The sequence below is a fragment of the Arvicanthis niloticus genome, chromosome 6 (genome assembly GCF_011762505.2).
Source record: "Arvicanthis niloticus isolate mArvNil1 chromosome 6, mArvNil1.pat.X, whole genome shotgun sequence".
Taxonomy (NCBI): Eukaryota; Metazoa; Chordata; class Mammalia; order Rodentia; family Muridae; genus Arvicanthis; species Arvicanthis niloticus.
The window spans coordinates 2,320,488-2,336,680 of NC_047663.1; the positions used below are offsets into that span (position 1 = coordinate 2,320,488).

The 16,193-nt window shown below is 52.3% G+C and overlaps 2 protein-coding genes across 2 annotated transcripts; one reads left to right on the forward strand and one right to left on the reverse strand.

The window, feature by feature from the left end:
• Positions 1 to 3,157: 3,157 nt before the first annotated feature.
• On the reverse strand, positions 3,158 to 5,077 carry Ndufaf8 (NADH:ubiquinone oxidoreductase complex assembly factor 8). The gene is made up of 3 exons (XM_034506860.2): positions 4,912 to 5,077; positions 4,707 to 4,817; positions 3,158 to 3,391 (listed from the first exon to the last, which is right to left on the reverse strand). The coding sequence occupies exons 1-3, from the start codon at positions 4,993 to 4,995 to the stop codon at positions 3,362 to 3,364; spliced, it is 225 nt and encodes a 74-aa protein (XP_034362751.1). The 5' UTR covers positions 4,996 to 5,077; the 3' UTR covers positions 3,158 to 3,361.
• Positions 5,078 to 5,226: 149 nt separating this feature from the next.
• On the forward strand, positions 5,227 to 12,915 carry Tepsin (TEPSIN adaptor related protein complex 4 accessory protein). The gene is made up of 13 exons (XM_034507212.2): positions 5,227 to 5,351; positions 6,358 to 6,430; positions 6,791 to 6,882; positions 6,966 to 7,059; positions 7,765 to 7,832; positions 8,041 to 8,116; positions 8,237 to 8,308; positions 9,100 to 9,303; positions 9,539 to 9,713; positions 9,845 to 9,958; positions 10,044 to 10,122; positions 10,376 to 10,510; positions 11,393 to 12,915. The coding sequence occupies exons 1-13, from the start codon at positions 5,304 to 5,306 to the stop codon at positions 11,882 to 11,884; spliced, it is 1,722 nt and encodes a 573-aa protein (XP_034363103.1). The 5' UTR covers positions 5,227 to 5,303; the 3' UTR covers positions 11,885 to 12,915.
• Positions 12,916 to 16,193: the final 3,278 nt, after the last annotated feature.

Consider the following 16,193-nt stretch of genomic DNA (forward strand, 5'->3'; position numbering starts at 1 on the left):
CCACATAGCTTGATAGTCCTGAGGTCATTCTGTTCTCCCTGGTCTCTGAGAATCTGTTCTAAAAGTAGGCAGGGCTGTCCTTGTTCACACCTCTTCCTCCTTGCTCTCCCCTCTAACCCTGCTGTCAGCAGCCTTCAGGTAAGGGCACTTTGTCTTAGAAAACACAGACCTACAGATTGCAGGGGTGGGGGGGTGTGTTGATCATCGTAAACTGTAAAACTGCTGAGGCAGACAGTACATCCAGCTGGGTCCTATAAAACCAGGCCAGGCTGTGGTGGCGCACGCCTTTAATCCCAGCACTTGGGAGGCAGAGACAGGTGGATTTCTGAGTTCGAGGCCAGCCTGGTCTACAGAGTGAGTTCCAGGACTGCACAGAGAAACTCTACCCTGTCTTGAAAACAAAAACAAACAAACAAAAAAAAACAAACCAAAAACCTGGTACAGGCAGGCTACTGGAATCTGCTGTAGAGCAGGTGTACTCAGTAGCAGTGGTCCCGGGCTAGGATGCATGCTTCTGTAGAGCAGGGTACAGAGAGTAAAGCTCAAGCTCTCAAAGGAACAGATAGCTGGGGTAGGAATGGCACACACCTTTAATCCCAGCACTTGGGAGGCAGAGGCAGGTGGGTGGATCTCTGAGTTAGAGGCCAGCCTGGTCTGCATAGTGAGTTCCAGGACAGTCAGGGCTACATAGAGAAACCCTGTCTCAAAAACAAAACAAACCAGATTTCATCTGAGGCCAAGACATTTGCTGTGGTTCAGTGTGGTCTAAGATGCAGGGTTCCAAGTAGGAGAACCAGGAGGACATTTTAAGTGCTTAGAATGCAAAGGTGGTTCACCAAGGCAGCCTTTGAACTGTGCCCTTGCCCAGTGAAGACAGGAGGAGGCCTCACAGTGCTAGAACTTGACTGGCAACCTCTGGGCTTCCAGGCTGGGGGAATACTCTTGCATTTTTTATAAATCCCCTGGTCTCGAGAGTATGCTACAACAGTTGCAGCAGACTGACTGCATGCTTGCACAGTTGGTGCTATGTGGCTGATACAGCCTCAGAAGCTGTCCCTGTTGTAGCCAGTGAATGCATCTGCAGACTGAGTTTGGAGGCCTGAGACGAGTGCAGGTGCAAAGGCCACAGGAATCGCACAGCTTCACTTCTTTTGCTCTGTTTCTATACCAAGGTTGCCTGGCCCGTGTGATCAGTCCAGACAGCGCTGTAGCACCAGCATATGGTAGGTTTTCCATGTCCTGTTGGACAGGAACCGAGGATCAGGCATAACATTCATAAGCAGGCCTGCAGTGACCTACTTCCTGAAGTTTCTAGAACCTCCAAAATAGAATCACTAGCTGGGGACCAAGGCGTCACTAACATCAGTCCATGGGATAAGGTTTGTGTCAATGAGAATCTAATATTCAAATCATGACAGCTGGGTGGCCCTGGAGGCCTGGGCCATCTATGAAAAGCGGTGGACATGTCTGCCTCCTCCGGGTTAAGGTGGGAGATGAAGAGACAGAGGACTTTTTGCCAGACAAGTTCAAGGGAGCTGAGTTCAGTGGGGCCCAAAGTTGGGAGTCTTCAGGGAGAAGATGCAAGAAGCTACAGTCAGTGAGCTTTCAAGAGAATTTGAAGATGGTATTGGCAGGTTGAGGAGGCTGATCTTGGGCTGTAAGTTCTTGTGAACACGGAGAAAAGAACACTCAGTTAGGGAGTGCTTCGGCCCTGTGGAGAACAATCTGTAGTCCCTGGGCAATCACGCCAACATTGTCCATTGAGGCAGAATCCTGGCCGCTCTGGGCCTCAGTAAGAGCCAAGGAGTCATGACTTGAGATGGACTCAAGTCTATCAGACGTGGGTTTCTGGAAGCTGAAGAGATGGCCTAGCAGTTAAAAGCACTTGTTGCTCTTGTAAAGGACCCAGGTTTGATTCTCAGCATCCACGTGGCAGCTCCCACCTCTCTGCAATTCCAGTTCCAGGGGATCCAACACCTTTGTGCCTCCGTGCCCACTAGTGTACACACATGCGTGCAGCCACAACGCCCGTACACATTGAATACATAAATCTTAAAAGCCTGAGTTTCCCACATGGTCAGGCCAATTCCAGAGTAGCAGTTAGCTGCCACTGGAGGCACAGATTTGGGCATGATAGTCCCTGGCACTATCCCTGTTCCCAGGAACCAGAGTTCTAAAACCAGTGCCAACTGTCAAGGACAGCATGACCTTCACACCTGAGAGAAATCGGACTGAGTAGTTCCTAGGTTCCCCAGCAGGTGGCAGTCACACACACAATCCATCCTTCTGTGCACTCTGAATTTGTCTTAGGCCCACTGTGAAGAAGAATGAAGGCCAGGAGCCATTGTCCGTGACAGGCTGCAAGGGTAGCTGTGCCCTCACCGAAGGTCAAAGAGAACCTCCTTGTTGGCTTTTGTCCAGAAAGCCTCTGCTCCATTCCTGGGCGGCCATCCATAGGGCACGTCTTACACCGTTGGCTTGCTCCCTCATGCTGGTGCTCTGTTCATCTTTGGTGCCTGACGCTAAGCTGTCAGATCCAGGCCTTGCTGAGCCAGCCTCAGACTGAATACTTTTGATGAGTAGGGGTTTTTTGTTTTAAAATTCGTATGTATGTTTTGCATGTATGTCTGTGTACCACGTGTGTGCCTGGTTCCTGCAAAGGTCAGAAGATAGTGTTAGATCCCCTGGAACTGGAGTTAAAGATGGCTGTGAGCTGCCATGTGGGTGCTGGCAACTGAACCTGAGTCTTCTAAAAGAGTAACAGATGCTTTTAACTATTGAACAATCTCTCCAGCCCATAGTGAGAACAGGGTTTTTTTGTTTGGTTTGGTGTTTTTGTTTTTTTTTAAATTGGTTTTTTAAAAAAAATGGTTCTGTTTGTATAACAAGTCCTGGTGGTCCTAAACTTGCTTTGTAGACCAGGCTGGCCTCAAACTCATAGAGATCCACCTGTCTCTGCCTCCTGAGTGCTAGGATTAGTGGTGTGTACCACCACACCCAGCTGAGAGCAGCTGTAAATGAGGACCCTGTGGTAGAGAGTTCTACGGTCCAGTCCTGCCACCTTTGTGGGGTGGGGGTGCAGGTGCCCTAGATACTCTGACTTTAGGAGAGACCAGTTCCTTATACGATGCTTCATATATAAAAGTCTGAAACTGTGCAATATTGAATCATCTTCATGTTACATCTTAATCAAATCCAGATCCTCATACACACACTGCTCGTAAACAACCCTGCCCTGCCCAAGTTTCAAGGTGAGAAGAACCATAAAACACCAGGAACTTTGCTGCCCACAGTTTTCTTTCAGTCCCCAAAGGTCTCCATGTGTGCCATCAACACGAGGCACCTGTGTCCACTGCTCTTCCTAGGAGCCTCCCATCATGGTCTTCTTGGCCTGAAAGAGACAGCATTTTGTTTCAGTGACTTATTTCCAATTTAGACACGACTTAAAAGCAAGACATCTACCACATCAAATGCCACATTCTCCCAAACACTAAAGAACCGAGGTGCTGGTGTGTATATGTGGGGTCCCAGCCTGAGCTCACCTACTGAGGAGGCCTGGACCCTGAGACTGAGGAGAGGTTCTGTTATGTGCTGGGCAGGGATGGATGAGGAGCCGCAGTGGGCTGCCTTTATCTGGTCCAAGCAAAAAAGGAGATGGAGTCAACAGCTCACCAGCCACACAGTTCTGGTCAACCACAGAGAGGGTGGCAGAGACAGCAGAAACCATGAACATTATGAGTGTGTCTAGGGTTTCAATGACAGCTGCTGGCCACCAACCACAAGAGTGAAGGCTTGTCTGGTTGCCTTCCCACTCGGGGAGGGGAACAGGGTTGGAAGGCAGCCAAAAGTCAGGGATCAAGTTAGAAGGAACAAGAAAAGTGCAACACCTGACGACTGAACAGCCTCTGCTGAGAAACTAGTCAAAGGTTGTAGGTAAGGCTAGGCTGTCATAAACTTAAGAAAAGTTTAGGTCTCCCAAACACTGCCTAAGGCTACTGTGGAATATTAGCACAGTGCTTCAGGTGCACTGTGCCGTTCTAGGTCCTTAACCACCGACCCTGTCTCTAGTCCTGTTTCTGCGTTAGCAGCTCCCAGCAGCACTGTTGCTCTGATCTACCTCAGACCCACCAAATCAGCAGTACCCAGGAGGAGGTCAGCGGTAGTGACAATTCTAGGAACCTACCGTAGAATGAGAGCACAAGACTTCTGCAGGTCAAAGTCCCACTATCTGGTAGCACCTACCGGTTTTGTCTGCAACATTCCCTATGGTCTCCAGGGTCTTACCCTGGCCCGTCTTCACAAGACTGTTAAGTGGGGCAGCAACTGACAGGGACCGTGGCAAGGCAAAGACAGGGGGGACTTAAGTGGAGGGATCAAGAGCCCAAGCGCCTCTCATCTCTTCTGTGCTACCATGAGGACCAGCTACGGACACTGCGCTTTACTCCCCGGTGAAAGGGGTGCCTAGCGGGGCAGTCCCCGCACGGCGCACAGGACCTTCTGGGAGAAAACACGTAGAGCAGAGGGGTCTACTGGGGTCGGTCTGATCAGGTTGCCCTTGGGCAAAGCGCCAACAGTCAATAGCTGGCCTTCCACCCGTTCTCTGATCCTTCCTGGAAATGGCTGACAGGAAAAGGATGCCTGGCCTCGCCCTGCAGCGGACAAGACAAGCCAGACGGGGGCGCCGCAGCGGGGACACGCCCACCTACCGCGGCGGCGACGCAGCTCCGCAGGGCCTCGAACTCGCGCACGCACAGGTCCTTCCTCAGGCGGCCTCCAGGGGCGGTGGAGGCCTGCACGCACTTGCCATACGCCGAGGCCTGGGGGAAGAGCGGGCGGTACTGAAGCCTGACCAGAGTCGCCACCCACCTCGCTTCCGCTTACCCTGCAGGCCCAGCCCGGTCCACCCCTTACCTCAGCTCCGCAGGCCGCCAGATGCTCCGGGAAGGCTCGGAGACGGCTCCGCACACGCCCCCACACCGCCCCGTTGACAGACATGAGCGGGTCTTTCACGCCCTCGTGGGCGCCGCCATCTTGGGTCCCGCCTCTTCCGGAGTCGAATGCGTGAACATCCGGTCTCTCCGCCGATACTGTTTTCGGGTTGGTCAGAGTCGCAGGCCTGTGCTTCTATAATTGGTGGTAGTCCTTGTCCGTCTCTTCCTGGGACTTTGGACTAGCTGAGGCTCAGATGGGTCCGCCTTTTTGCCCACCCCCTGCGAACGATTGGCTGGGGGAGCCAGAGGCGCGCGACGATTGGAGGATCGAAGCTTGGCGGAAGCGGGACAGGTTGGGAGGTTACCTGGACCATGGCGGCTGTGCCGCCGCTGCGGGACCGCTTGAGCTTCCTACATAGGGTGAGTGAAACTCGCCGGGTGTCCTGAGACCCGGCGCGCGGGGACCTCGCTGGATTAGCAGGGACAGACTGTCCAGAAGCTTCTGAGAATGTGTGGACTTTCTGTAGTAGCAGAAGGTTAACCCCAAGGGCGGCGGGCGATCTCCAGCGGGGCCCATCCGTTCTTCCCAGGCTTCATTTCAGAAGATCCTGGGAACTTGTACATCTCCAGGGGACGGGAGCATGGAGAGAGCGGGGCCTGTTGTCAGCTGTTAACTGAAACAGATTGATTGCCCTGAGCTTTCTAAGTGGAGCTTGAGGGCACTGCGTGGCCCCAGGGACCATTCTTAGGCTTTTAAGAACCTAAACTACAAGAGATCAGATCTCTCATATAAAGGCCGGGACAAGTTCTCAAGTTCTAAACTGTGCATCTCGATTCCTACAGATCCCCTTGAAAGCACTGTGGACAAATAGTATGGTGAGGGCATTCTTGTCTTAAATATTCCCAAACCCTCTCATCCAGATACTGATGGGATGAAATGAGATGTTTCCAGATTTCAACCAAATAAACACCTTATGCTTGCAGTGACAGGCAAGGCAGTAAATAAGCCAGCACAACCGTGCTGATTCATGACTGGATAAAATTGAAATTCTCCATCCTTAAGGAGCTATGAAGGACCCCCCCCGCCCCGCCCCCAAGCTGGGCGGTTCTCACTCATTGGGTCTGTACTCAGGAGGGCATCTAGTCCACAGAAAGCCCCGAGAGTCTTGCTGTTGCTGGTTGATAAGCAGGTACATTTAAAATATCCTCACACATAGTTCCTCTTTTCCTGGGCCACTCCTCCATGCCAGAGCAGAGCCTGTGTGCAGCTCCGCCATGTAGCCCTTAGGATAATTGTGGTCCTGCCCAGGCTCTCTCCTGTGCAGTTTCAGCACCAGTCAGCATGAGGCTTGCTTCCATTCCCTTTAATGGCTGGGACCTACTCTGTATAAGATGGCAGCTCACCATGGCCCTCATTCCTCTTCAGCTCCCCATTCTCTTGAAGGGGACCTCAGATGATGACATCCCATGTCCAGGCTACCTGTTTGAAGAGATTGCCAGTATCCTTCTGCATCATTCCCATTGGTGGGTTTAATGTTTAGTAAACAGTGGGGATCCTGACATAGCAGGGAGGATTATTGGGCAAGGGTGGGGTCTTCTGCTATCCCAGGAGCACCAACAACTTCTTTTTCCTAGTATCCAGATGTGTGTGGGTGGTGCAAATACCAGTGGTGTAGAGACTGGGACACACTAAAAGTTCCAGTGCTGGTTAAACCAAAGCCTGTGGTAGTGGTCTTCATAGAGTGAGACCTGAGAAGGCCCATGGTCGTAGGAGGGCAAGTCTGTCTCAGCCAGTAGATCTTTTCTGGTATGGCCTGTGTCAGCCTGCAGCCTGCTTCCCTAACCCAGATGACTCTCAGAGATTTCCCACGAGTCACTGGGCAGCAGCCAGTGCCTGCTCGAGTACCTCCTGAATCGTTTGGACAGTAGCTCTGGCCACGTGAAGCTCAAGGTGAGTCCCTGGGTAGCAGGCAGAAGGTGAGGCCTCAGTTCCTGCCACCAGGTGCCAGCCCCATGAATCTGTTGATTCTTCAGGTGCTGAAGATCTTGCTTTACCTGTGTGGTCACGGCTCTCCCTCCTTCCTGCTCATCCTCAGGAGAAACTCAGCTCTTATCCAGGAAGCCACAGGTATGGAAAGACACAGGTGTGCCCAGGGAAAGCAGGGGGTGGGTGTAGGTATACCCAACTTTGAGTGCTATGCTTGAGGTCCTGACTAGTCTGAGCTTGTAAATGGAAAAGGTGTCTGTGCTGGAGGTACCCACTAAGGATTCTCTGAGGAATGGCTCTTAGCCCTGGAAGGCTGTGGGATACACCAGCATGTGCAAAGGCCCTGAGGTGCTATGGGATACACCAGCATGTGCAAAGGCCCTGAGCTAAGGAAAGCTTGGAGATGGAGATGGCTTAATGTGGTGTAAGAAAACCATATTTTCCATGAGGGAACCTTTTTTTTTTTTTTTTTTTTTTTTTATCAGAGGGATTTTAGCTCAGGCTAAACCAGCCTGGGAATCAGGGGCAACACAATACCTAAAAGGTCCTGACAGAGACCTCAGGTCTACCATGCAGGCCCTGAGAAACTGCTAATGGTGGAGTTGCAGGTGGGTGGAAGGGAGTGGACCCAAGGAAGCAGTTAGGTAGGCATAACTACAGCGTGTGTGGGAGGGGTGAGGTCTGTCTCTGGCTATCATAGAGGTAGATGGTGGATTTGCTACATCAAGTGGTCAAGGGAGAATGTTAAATATTATATCCTTGACCCCCTGAGGGAGGACTGGCCTTCTGTGTGGGTAGCAAATGGTGCCCAGGCTCAGCCTGTCCCGTCTGTCTTGTGTCCTGCAGCTTTCTCGGGGCCTCCAGATCCTCTTCATGGAAATAGCTTGTACCAGAAGGTGCGGGCGGCTGCCCAGGTAAGCCCTGGACAGAGTCACTGCGTACAGGGCGACAGAATGTCTGTGAGGTGCTTGCTGTTTTCCTGCCACACGGGGCCCAGCTCTCTCCCCCCTGCTGAGCCACAGCCCCTGTGCTTGGTCTGATAGCTCAAGAGAGGTGTCTGAAGCAGAGCAGAGCTGGTGGGGACGGGCAGAACAAGTGAGACTCAGCACCTGCTTCTTTTAGGACCTGGGTAGCACCCTGTTCTCAGACGCCATGCCACAGCCGCCCTCCCAGCCGCCCCAGATCCTGCCTCCTGCAGGTATGCCACTCTGGTGACCACCCCTAGCCATCATCAGAGGTTGTCCCCTTGGTGTCCTAGATGTCTCTGTACGTGTGGGCAAGGCTGGGGGAGGCCTGCAATGATGCCAGTGTCTTTTAGGCATGGGTGCCCAGGCCCGACCTCATAGTGCCCTGCAGGGCTTCGGCTACACTAAGGAGAGCGGCCGGACAGGTAAGATACAGGGCCCTTGAGTAGAGAGATGAGGGGTCAGTCTGGGTGGGCGTGGTGTACAAATTTAATCCCAGCACTCAGAAGGCAGAGATAGACAGATCTGTGAGTTTGAGGCCAGCTCCCCTGTGAGCTGAGAGGAAGGCATGTCAAGAGTGGCCAGGAGGGAGAAGCTAGACTTAAGTACAGCTGGCTGTGGTGGCCTTTTGTGCTGCTTGAGGGACAAGGATCTGCGCCGTGGCAGGAGCCTCGAGGGTCATCTGTGCGGGTGGTAACGGTGTAGTGTGTGGGTCCTGTTCATTGGACACTTGAAGTTTGTTGAAGGTTTATACAACAGCACAGAACGGGGGAAGTTATCCCAGCTGTCCTTGGGGTGGATGCTAGGCTGTGTCCAGCTATGTGCTCATAGCTGCTGTGGACGGGCCTTTCTGCAGCTCGGGGGCCTCTGCCTGATGCTTTAACTTGGAAGTCCCTTCTTCAGGGAGCTCATAGGCGAGGGTGGACCCCTGACCATCCTTGTGTGCATGTTTGCACCTCTTGAGTGAAGGGACAAGGGCAGATTTTTACTACCCAGGGCAACCCCCATAGAACATCTCTTGCCAGAATTGCTTGCTATAAGCTAAGTGTCCAGACCACAATGCAGCTGCTCTGCTCTGCTGTGCTGTGCTCTGCCTGTAGCTTGTGTCTTTGCCCCCATCGCTCTGAGCAGACGGTAGCCCTGGCCCCTATCCTAGAGAATATGGTTGGAGGTAGGGGAGGGACTAGGGTGCTGATGCGGCCTCCTCTGTGTGCAGGCTCTGCAGGTGAGACCTTCCTCTCCACCATCCAGAGGGCCGCAGAGGCGGTGGCTAACGCTGTGCGTCCTGGGCCTGATAATCTTTGTACTAAGGGACCCTTACCATATGGTGATACCTACCAGCCTGCAGTGACACCTTCAGCTAGCCACACACATCCCCACCCTGGGAATCTACTCCCTGGGGCCATCCTGGGAGCGAGAGGTATGGAGGCAAGGGTTGCTACCCTTAGGGGTCCAGACGGTTCCTTCATGCCTAGGCAGGAGTGTCACAGGGCAGGAGGCAAGAAGCACTTAACCCGTTTGTGTGCTTGGAGTCTCTGGAGCTGTCCTGTAAGCTCAGGACACGACCCCTTGTCTCCTAGCCCAGCATCCCTGAGAAAGTGGTGTGAGATCTGTGGAAAGCCCTGGGTCATACCTGCCATTCTGGTCTCTTTCAGCTGTGAGACACCAGCCCGGGCAGGCTGGAGGAGGCTGGGATGAGCCAGACAGCAGTCCTAGTTCCCAGAATTCCTCCTGCACCAGCAACCCAAGCAGGGCCTCAGACTCAGGCAGTCGCTCTGGCAGTGACAGCCACTCTGGCGCCAGCAGGGAGCCAGGCGACCTGGCAGAGAGGTATGTAGAGTTGGTGTCCACCTCTCCCAGAGGGTCTGTCAACAGGCTCCCTGACCTCCACGCCTTACCTTACCCACCCATCTCCCTGAGCCCTTGATACCTAACTTGGCCCTGCTGTTGTGCTTTCCCAGGGCTGAGGCCATGGCCCCAAATGACTGCCAGCAAGAACTGAATCTTGTGAGGACTGTGACACAGGGGTCACGTGTCTTCCTGAGCCGTGAGGAGACGCAGCACTTCATCAAAGAGTGAGCTGCCCACCTGCGTGCGTCTGCCCCAAGGGAGGAGGGGACTTGCTATGGCTGCCCCTCCCATCTGTCCCTCCCTGTACAGGTGTGGCCTGCTCAACTGTGAGGTTGTGCTGGAGTTGCTCCTCCAGCAGCTGGTCGGGACCAGTGAGTGTGAGCAGATGGTGAGGACGAGAGGAACTCTGTGTGTGAGGGAATGGGGTGGGGGGCTGCGTGGGTCTGTGTGGTGACACGAAGACAGCAGGGCACCCGCCCGCGGCTGACAGGGCCCACCTGGGAACATGGAGAAGGTGGTGGGGACATCTCGGCTAGTAGCTCCTCATCCAAGGCCAAGACATAGGAGGGCGGGGCCACACACCGGCCTGAGTGAGGCGCCATGGAAAGCTGACTCCCTTCTCCCCTGCTTCGGGTCCACAGAGGGCGCTGTGTGCTGTCGCATCCTTTGGGAGTGCTGACCTGCTGCCTCAGGAGCACATCCTCCTCCTGTGCCGACAGCAGCTGCGGGAACTTGGTGCGGGCAGCCCTGGACCTGTGACCAACAAAGCCACCAAGGTGGGCAGTGGGCCCTGGGAGGGGCAGCCTGTCTCAGCACTCACTGCCCTGAGTGGTCCCAGCCGGCTGTGATCAGCACCTCTGGGCCCATCCCTACAGCCCTGCCTACTGGCTGGTACCCACCTCCCTTGGACTGACTGGCACAATGGGTGCCTTGGCCTCCTTCCTTACCTGAACATCACCCACTCACCCACTCACTCCTGTCCCCGGCTCACCACCGTGTCTGCTGCATACACTCACCTACTCCAGAAAGTCTTCTTTGGGCACAGTTCACCCTGCCTCATCTCGAGAGTCTGATCCATGTCACTGGGTCCCCCTCATATGTGCCCTTTTGTCTGCTTGGTTGCATCCCTAGCTGGTTTGTTTGTTTGTTTGATTGATTGATTGATTGATTGATTGTTTACATTTTGAGACAGGGTCTTACTGTGTAACCCAGGCTGTCCTGGAACTCACTCTGTAGACCAGGCTGGCCAATGACTCAGATCTGCCTGCCTCTGCCTCCCAAGTGCTGGGATTAAAGACGTGGCCACGCACCTAGCTAGGGTCTCCTGTTTTCTCTGTGCTACTGAATTTGTCACAACCTCTTAGTTCAGGCTGGCTGATATATACTGTTAGCACCTGTTAACTTTCTTTTGGTCGCAACACCCAGTAAACTTGGGCTAACATTACAGGAACATGTGTCCAGAGTAACCAGATACATCAGGTCACCTTGGTCCCCTGAAAGGTTCTGAGGCTGGGACTGCCCATCCATCTGTTCAGTAGGACATGTTTCATGCCATTTCATGACTCTGGGTACCTGCCTGTACTAAGAAAAAGCAAGCCTTGTCCCTCATGTTTCTAGCACTAAGCAGGAACCCCCGACTCCTTCTTGTTTTCCTCCAGATCCTGAGACACTTTGAAGCCTCCTGTGGACAACAGCTCCCCACCCTAAGGCCCTGTGCCCAGGCCAACTCTGCAGCTGCCCTTGTGGGCCCAGCTGACATGCTGACCAGCCCTGTGCCTCCCCCCGGGAGCCAGGTCTTCCTCCAACCTCTTAGCTCCACCACAGTTGTGCCCAGGAGTCCTGTGCCCACTCCATCCCCAGATCCCCTACCTCCTTCTGCTCTGGAGGATGCCACTGAGGTCAGAACCCAGTTGATATGTTCCAGTGAACAAGGGACAGGATCTGAGCAGAGGCTGGAGAACACAGACACCCCAAAGGGTACCTCCAGTTCCAGCCTGTGGAGCCCCAATTCTTTGTTTGCTGGCATGGAGCTGGTGGCTTGCCCCCGCCTGCCCTGCCCCAGCACCCAGGATCTCCAGGCAGATTCACAGAAGGTGACCACAGACACTCCAGTTTCAGAGCCGTCAGCTTTTGCATTTTTAAACATGTGACTTTCTGGGCCCAGCTGTACAGAGTCCCCTCTGGTCTTCATATGGAAGCCCCAGGACCTTATGGCCTCCTGTCCTTATGTTCAAAGGAGTGGTCCTTTTGTGTCTTCTGGCTGGCCTTTTGCCCCCTCTGGCCCCTTCCTTTCACCTAGGAAACTGGTACAGCGGTCTTTGATCTGGGTGAGCCCTGGATAGGCCTCCCAGTGGTCAGAACAGTCACTGAAGAAGGCATATGGGCACATAGTGCTGACCAGCCAACCTGGAGATGTGGAAATACGGTCAACTGGTGCCTCAGATGTCTGCACACCCATTGCTGCTTGGGAATTGGCCGTGCCTCTGAGATTGGCTCCCCTCTTCTTCTTGGCACATAGACCTTCTTAGCGGTCCGTCCATAACTGGAGACCACCTCAGAGGTTTCCTGCTTCGTGCAGTACATCTGCAGGGCAGGACATCTCCAGGGCTGTTGACCATAGCCCCTCTACCCCGTGCTGCCCTGTCTCTAGGAGGCTGAATGCTGAGGCCAACTCCCACACCTAACTCCCAGGCTACCTCAGTCCCAGTCAGACCTGTCCCATTGCTAGGTGCTGGCAATGATTGTATGGACTTGAATTCCTATAGTGACAGCTGGCGGGCAGCAAGGCTGCAAGGTTGACCCTGCAGGTTACCCTGGGCAAGCCCTGTCAGCCTGACCCTCAGAAGTGAGCGCTTGGTGAGGGCGGAAAAACCGACCTGGCTCACAGTTACTTACATTCTGATCTCTGGTCCTTCCTTAGGGAGGTCAAAGGTGAGAGTAGCTGGGAGCCGCAGCCTTGAGGATAGGGCTCTGGGTGGGTGCCTGTGGCCCAGAAGGTCTGGTTCTCAGAGCTTCCTCAGCCAAGTGCCCTGTGGCATTTCCAGTGTGGGTCCCTATAGGACTCGGCTCTGGGTGCACAGCTTGCCATAGTTTTCTGCAGAGCACAGGAGGGTCGTCCCAGCTCAGAGGAGCCTGTGGGGCTGTGACATGCACTTTCTCAATAAACACTGATGTTTACACAGCTTGTGCCACTTTGTTTTGTTTAAAAGATTTTATAGGTGCACTGTTGCTGTCTTCAGACACACCAGAAGAGGGCATCAGATCTCATTACAGATGGTTGTGAGCCACCATGTGGTTGCTGGGAATTGAACTTAGGACCTCTGGAAGAGCAGTCAGTGCTCTTAACCTCTGAGCCATCCTTTAGCCCCTATTTTTTATTGTTGTTGTTGTTATTTATACCTTGACTTGTTTTCCTGAGGAGAGCAGGTGTTTCCTCAGGCGTCTGGTGGAACTCCTTGGGTGCTGATTTGCCTTCTCCCTCAAGGGGCCAGGAGGATATTCTGAACAGAAGTGGTTGCGCTGTTCCAGGGTGAGCGGTGAGGGTCATCCTAAACCCCACCAACATCTCTGCAGGTGTTCAGTTGTGTCAAACACAGAGACTTGTGTATATTGGGAAGTGCTGGACCACTGGGCTGTATTCCCAGGTCAGATTTAATACACCAATGAATTGACACCAAAGTTTACAGGAAAACAAAGATAGAATAGTTAAAGTCTTAGAGTGTTACTTCTTACAACTACAGTGTGGCTTTTCCTGGGAATCTCTATGTCGACCCCAGGGACAAACATTTTCACACAGGTTCAGATGGTGAGTCTAGGGTCCGTTGGGGTTGGAGGAGCAGGGAAAAGCTCGTGGTGGGTGTACCACAGAAGAGTGGCCTTCTCTGTAGTAACTGTTGTATTGGTGACGTCTGGTGTGTGGGGCGGGGCTGGGGTTTACAATCCATTCTCTCCTATGGCTGATTTTAAGACAAATGCCATGCCAGAGGACGGAGTTCACAATAGCTATGCCAGCCAAGGCTGGTATCATTGGGGTCTTAGACACATAAAAGCTACACAGATACGGTTAGCAACAGCGTCCGATCCTGGAGGTAGAACCTGACAAGCCCGGGTCCCTGAGCCACACCCTTGGCTGAGGTGTTTTTTAAATCTGTGGTAATTCATTGAGGAGGTAGTAACCATTGATGGTGTTGAAGCTAGTAGCAACATGTAAAAACCTTAAAACATCTTGGCCCATACCTCAGACTTCACACAAAAATTTAAAGTGAACCATATAGCCTAAGAATCAGAAACACCAGGCATGGTGGTTTGCCCTTTTAATCCCAGCACTCAGGAGACAGAATGATGGGTCTCCATGAAGCTGAAGGCATCCTGGTCTACATAGGGAGTTCTAGGCCATCCTGGTCTACATACTTACTAAGGCCCTGTGGCAGGGGAAAAACAAGCCTGATCAAAGGGAAAAGCTTTATTGTCATACTTAAGGGAATGGAAAGGTGAGGCAAACACTGAGATTATTTTTAGGTTACATGTCTCACACAGACTCACGTGAAAACCTCGCTGAGAACACAGGATCACTGGCGTAGCTAGGCTGGTAAAGGCATTTTTACCACACAGCCCGACAACCAGAGGACAACCCCTGGGACCCACACGGCAGAAAAAGCAAACTGATTCATGAAGACTGTCCTTACTTCCACATGTATGCCATGGTATGAGTGTGCTCTCGTGGGCACACGCACACACGCACACACACACACACACACAAGGTTTAAAGCTCAAAACTAGAAAACTACCCAAATTACAAAATGGGTAAAGGATCTGACAGACATGAAGGGAGACAAGTGCATGTATGGCAGATGAGCAGTACGGTTTACAAACAACTCACCTGGGGCTGGAGAGATGGCTCAGCAGTTAAGAGCACTGACTGCTCTTCCAGAGGTCCTGAGTTCAATTCCCAGCAACAACATGGTGGCTCACAACCATCTGTAATGGGATCCGATGCCCTCTTCTGGTGTGTCAGAAGTACAGCTACAGTGTACTCATATACACACACACACAACAACAACAAACTATTCACCTACTAATGTCACTGAAAGAAAAGGACCCTAAACACTCCAAGAGCCAAGGGAACAGATACCAACTGGAGCTTACATGATACTGGGCAGTGTCTGGAAAACAGTCTGGTGGTTACGTAAATAGCACTGATTCCTGTCCTGGGGATTTGCAGAAGACGGGTGAAAACCTAGGCTTATACAAAAGCCAGTCAGGGAGTGCTAGAGCAGCTTCCATCATGTGTAACTTGACCATGGAAGAACTGCTGGGGCATTCTAGGGGTAAGGTAACGTGTTGGCTCCAGCCTGGAGCACTGGAGAGGAGCAGCAGAATGAATACCCCAGCTTTCAGGTGGGGCTGTAGGAAGACATTCTATGCCTCTGGTCTCTGACTTTCCTCAAGAGACAAAAGGTCCCAACCAGCTGCTGCCCAAAGCAGCTGGCATTAAACAAAGAAAGGCTCTATAGGGTTGTGGGTGTGGTGGAAGAGTGACTACAACTGAATGGGTGGTCTAAAGGATGTAAATTTTAATATGTATAAACCAAACCTTTCTGTCCATCTAGAAGAAGAAGAAGGAGAAAGAGGAGGAGGAGGAGGAAGAGGAGGAGGAGGAGAAGGAGAAGGAGAAGAAGCAGCAGCAGCAGCAGAAGCAGAAGCAGAAGCAGCCTCCATCAGTGTTTAAAAGCACCTACTATACTAGATGGTGGTGGTGCACATTTTTAATCCCAAACTTGGGAAGCAAAGGTAGGTGGATCTCTGAGTTCAAGACCAACTTGAAGAAGAAGTTCCAGAACAAACGAGGCTACATAGAAAAATCCTGTCTAAAAAAAAAAAAAGAAAAGAAAAGAAAGAAAGCAAGCACTTATTTGCATAGGACCTGGGTTTTAGCTCCCAGCATCCACATAGCAGTGGCATCGTACAACCATCTATAACTCCAGTTCCAGCACCCTCAACATGATGCAGAAACATCACATAATAAATCTGAGAGAGAGAGAGAGAGAGAAAGCCAGGTGTGGTGGCACTTTGCCTGTAATTCTAGATTTAGGAGGTGAAAGCAAAGGATCAAGAATCCCAGGTCATTCTCAGCTATATTATGAGTTTGGGACAGCCTGGGCTACGTGGTATATGAGATGCTCTCTTAGACCAAAAATGGCTGGGGATCAATGGCAGAGTCCTTATTTAGCCCGTGCAAGGCCGTGGGCCACCATCCCAACCTAAACACACACACACACGCTTGTTCATAAAATTAATAAATATATGCGGATGCTTTTTAAAGCATTTGAGTTTATAAAATTGTTAATGTAACTTCTGTTGGAGAGTGCTCTTGAGCTTCGGTATCCCGAACGCTTTGGCAGACAGGAGAGCCCACAACTATACACTAGCAGCAGCAGAGCCACTCGGAGACTCCGAAAG

Bases quoted from the DNA above. Each gene is read 5' to 3' on its own strand.
- Ndufaf8 (XM_034506860.2), bottom strand. From the start codon at position 4,995: ATGTCTGTCAACGGGGCGGTGTGGGGGCGTGTGCGGAGCCGTCTCCGA. The intron at 4,818-4,911 runs GTAAGGGGTGGA...CTCTTCCCCCAG, and splicing joins TGGCGGCCTGCGGAGCTGAG to GCCTCGGCGTATGGCAAGTG. The intron at 3,392-4,706 runs GTAGGTGGGCGT...TGTCTCTTTCAG, and splicing joins GGAGCTGCGTCGCCGCCGCG to GCCAAGAAGACCATGATGGG.
- Tepsin (XM_034507212.2), top strand. From the start codon at position 5,304: ATGGCGGCTGTGCCGCCGCTGCGGGACCGCTTGAGCTTCCTACATAGG. The intron at 6,431-6,790 runs GTATCCTTCTGC...GATGACTCTCAG, and splicing joins CCTGTTTGAAGAGATTGCCA to AGATTTCCCACGAGTCACTG. The intron at 10,123-10,375 runs GTGAGGACGAGA...TCGGGTCCACAG, and splicing joins CCAGTGAGTGTGAGCAGATG to AGGGCGCTGTGTGCTGTCGC.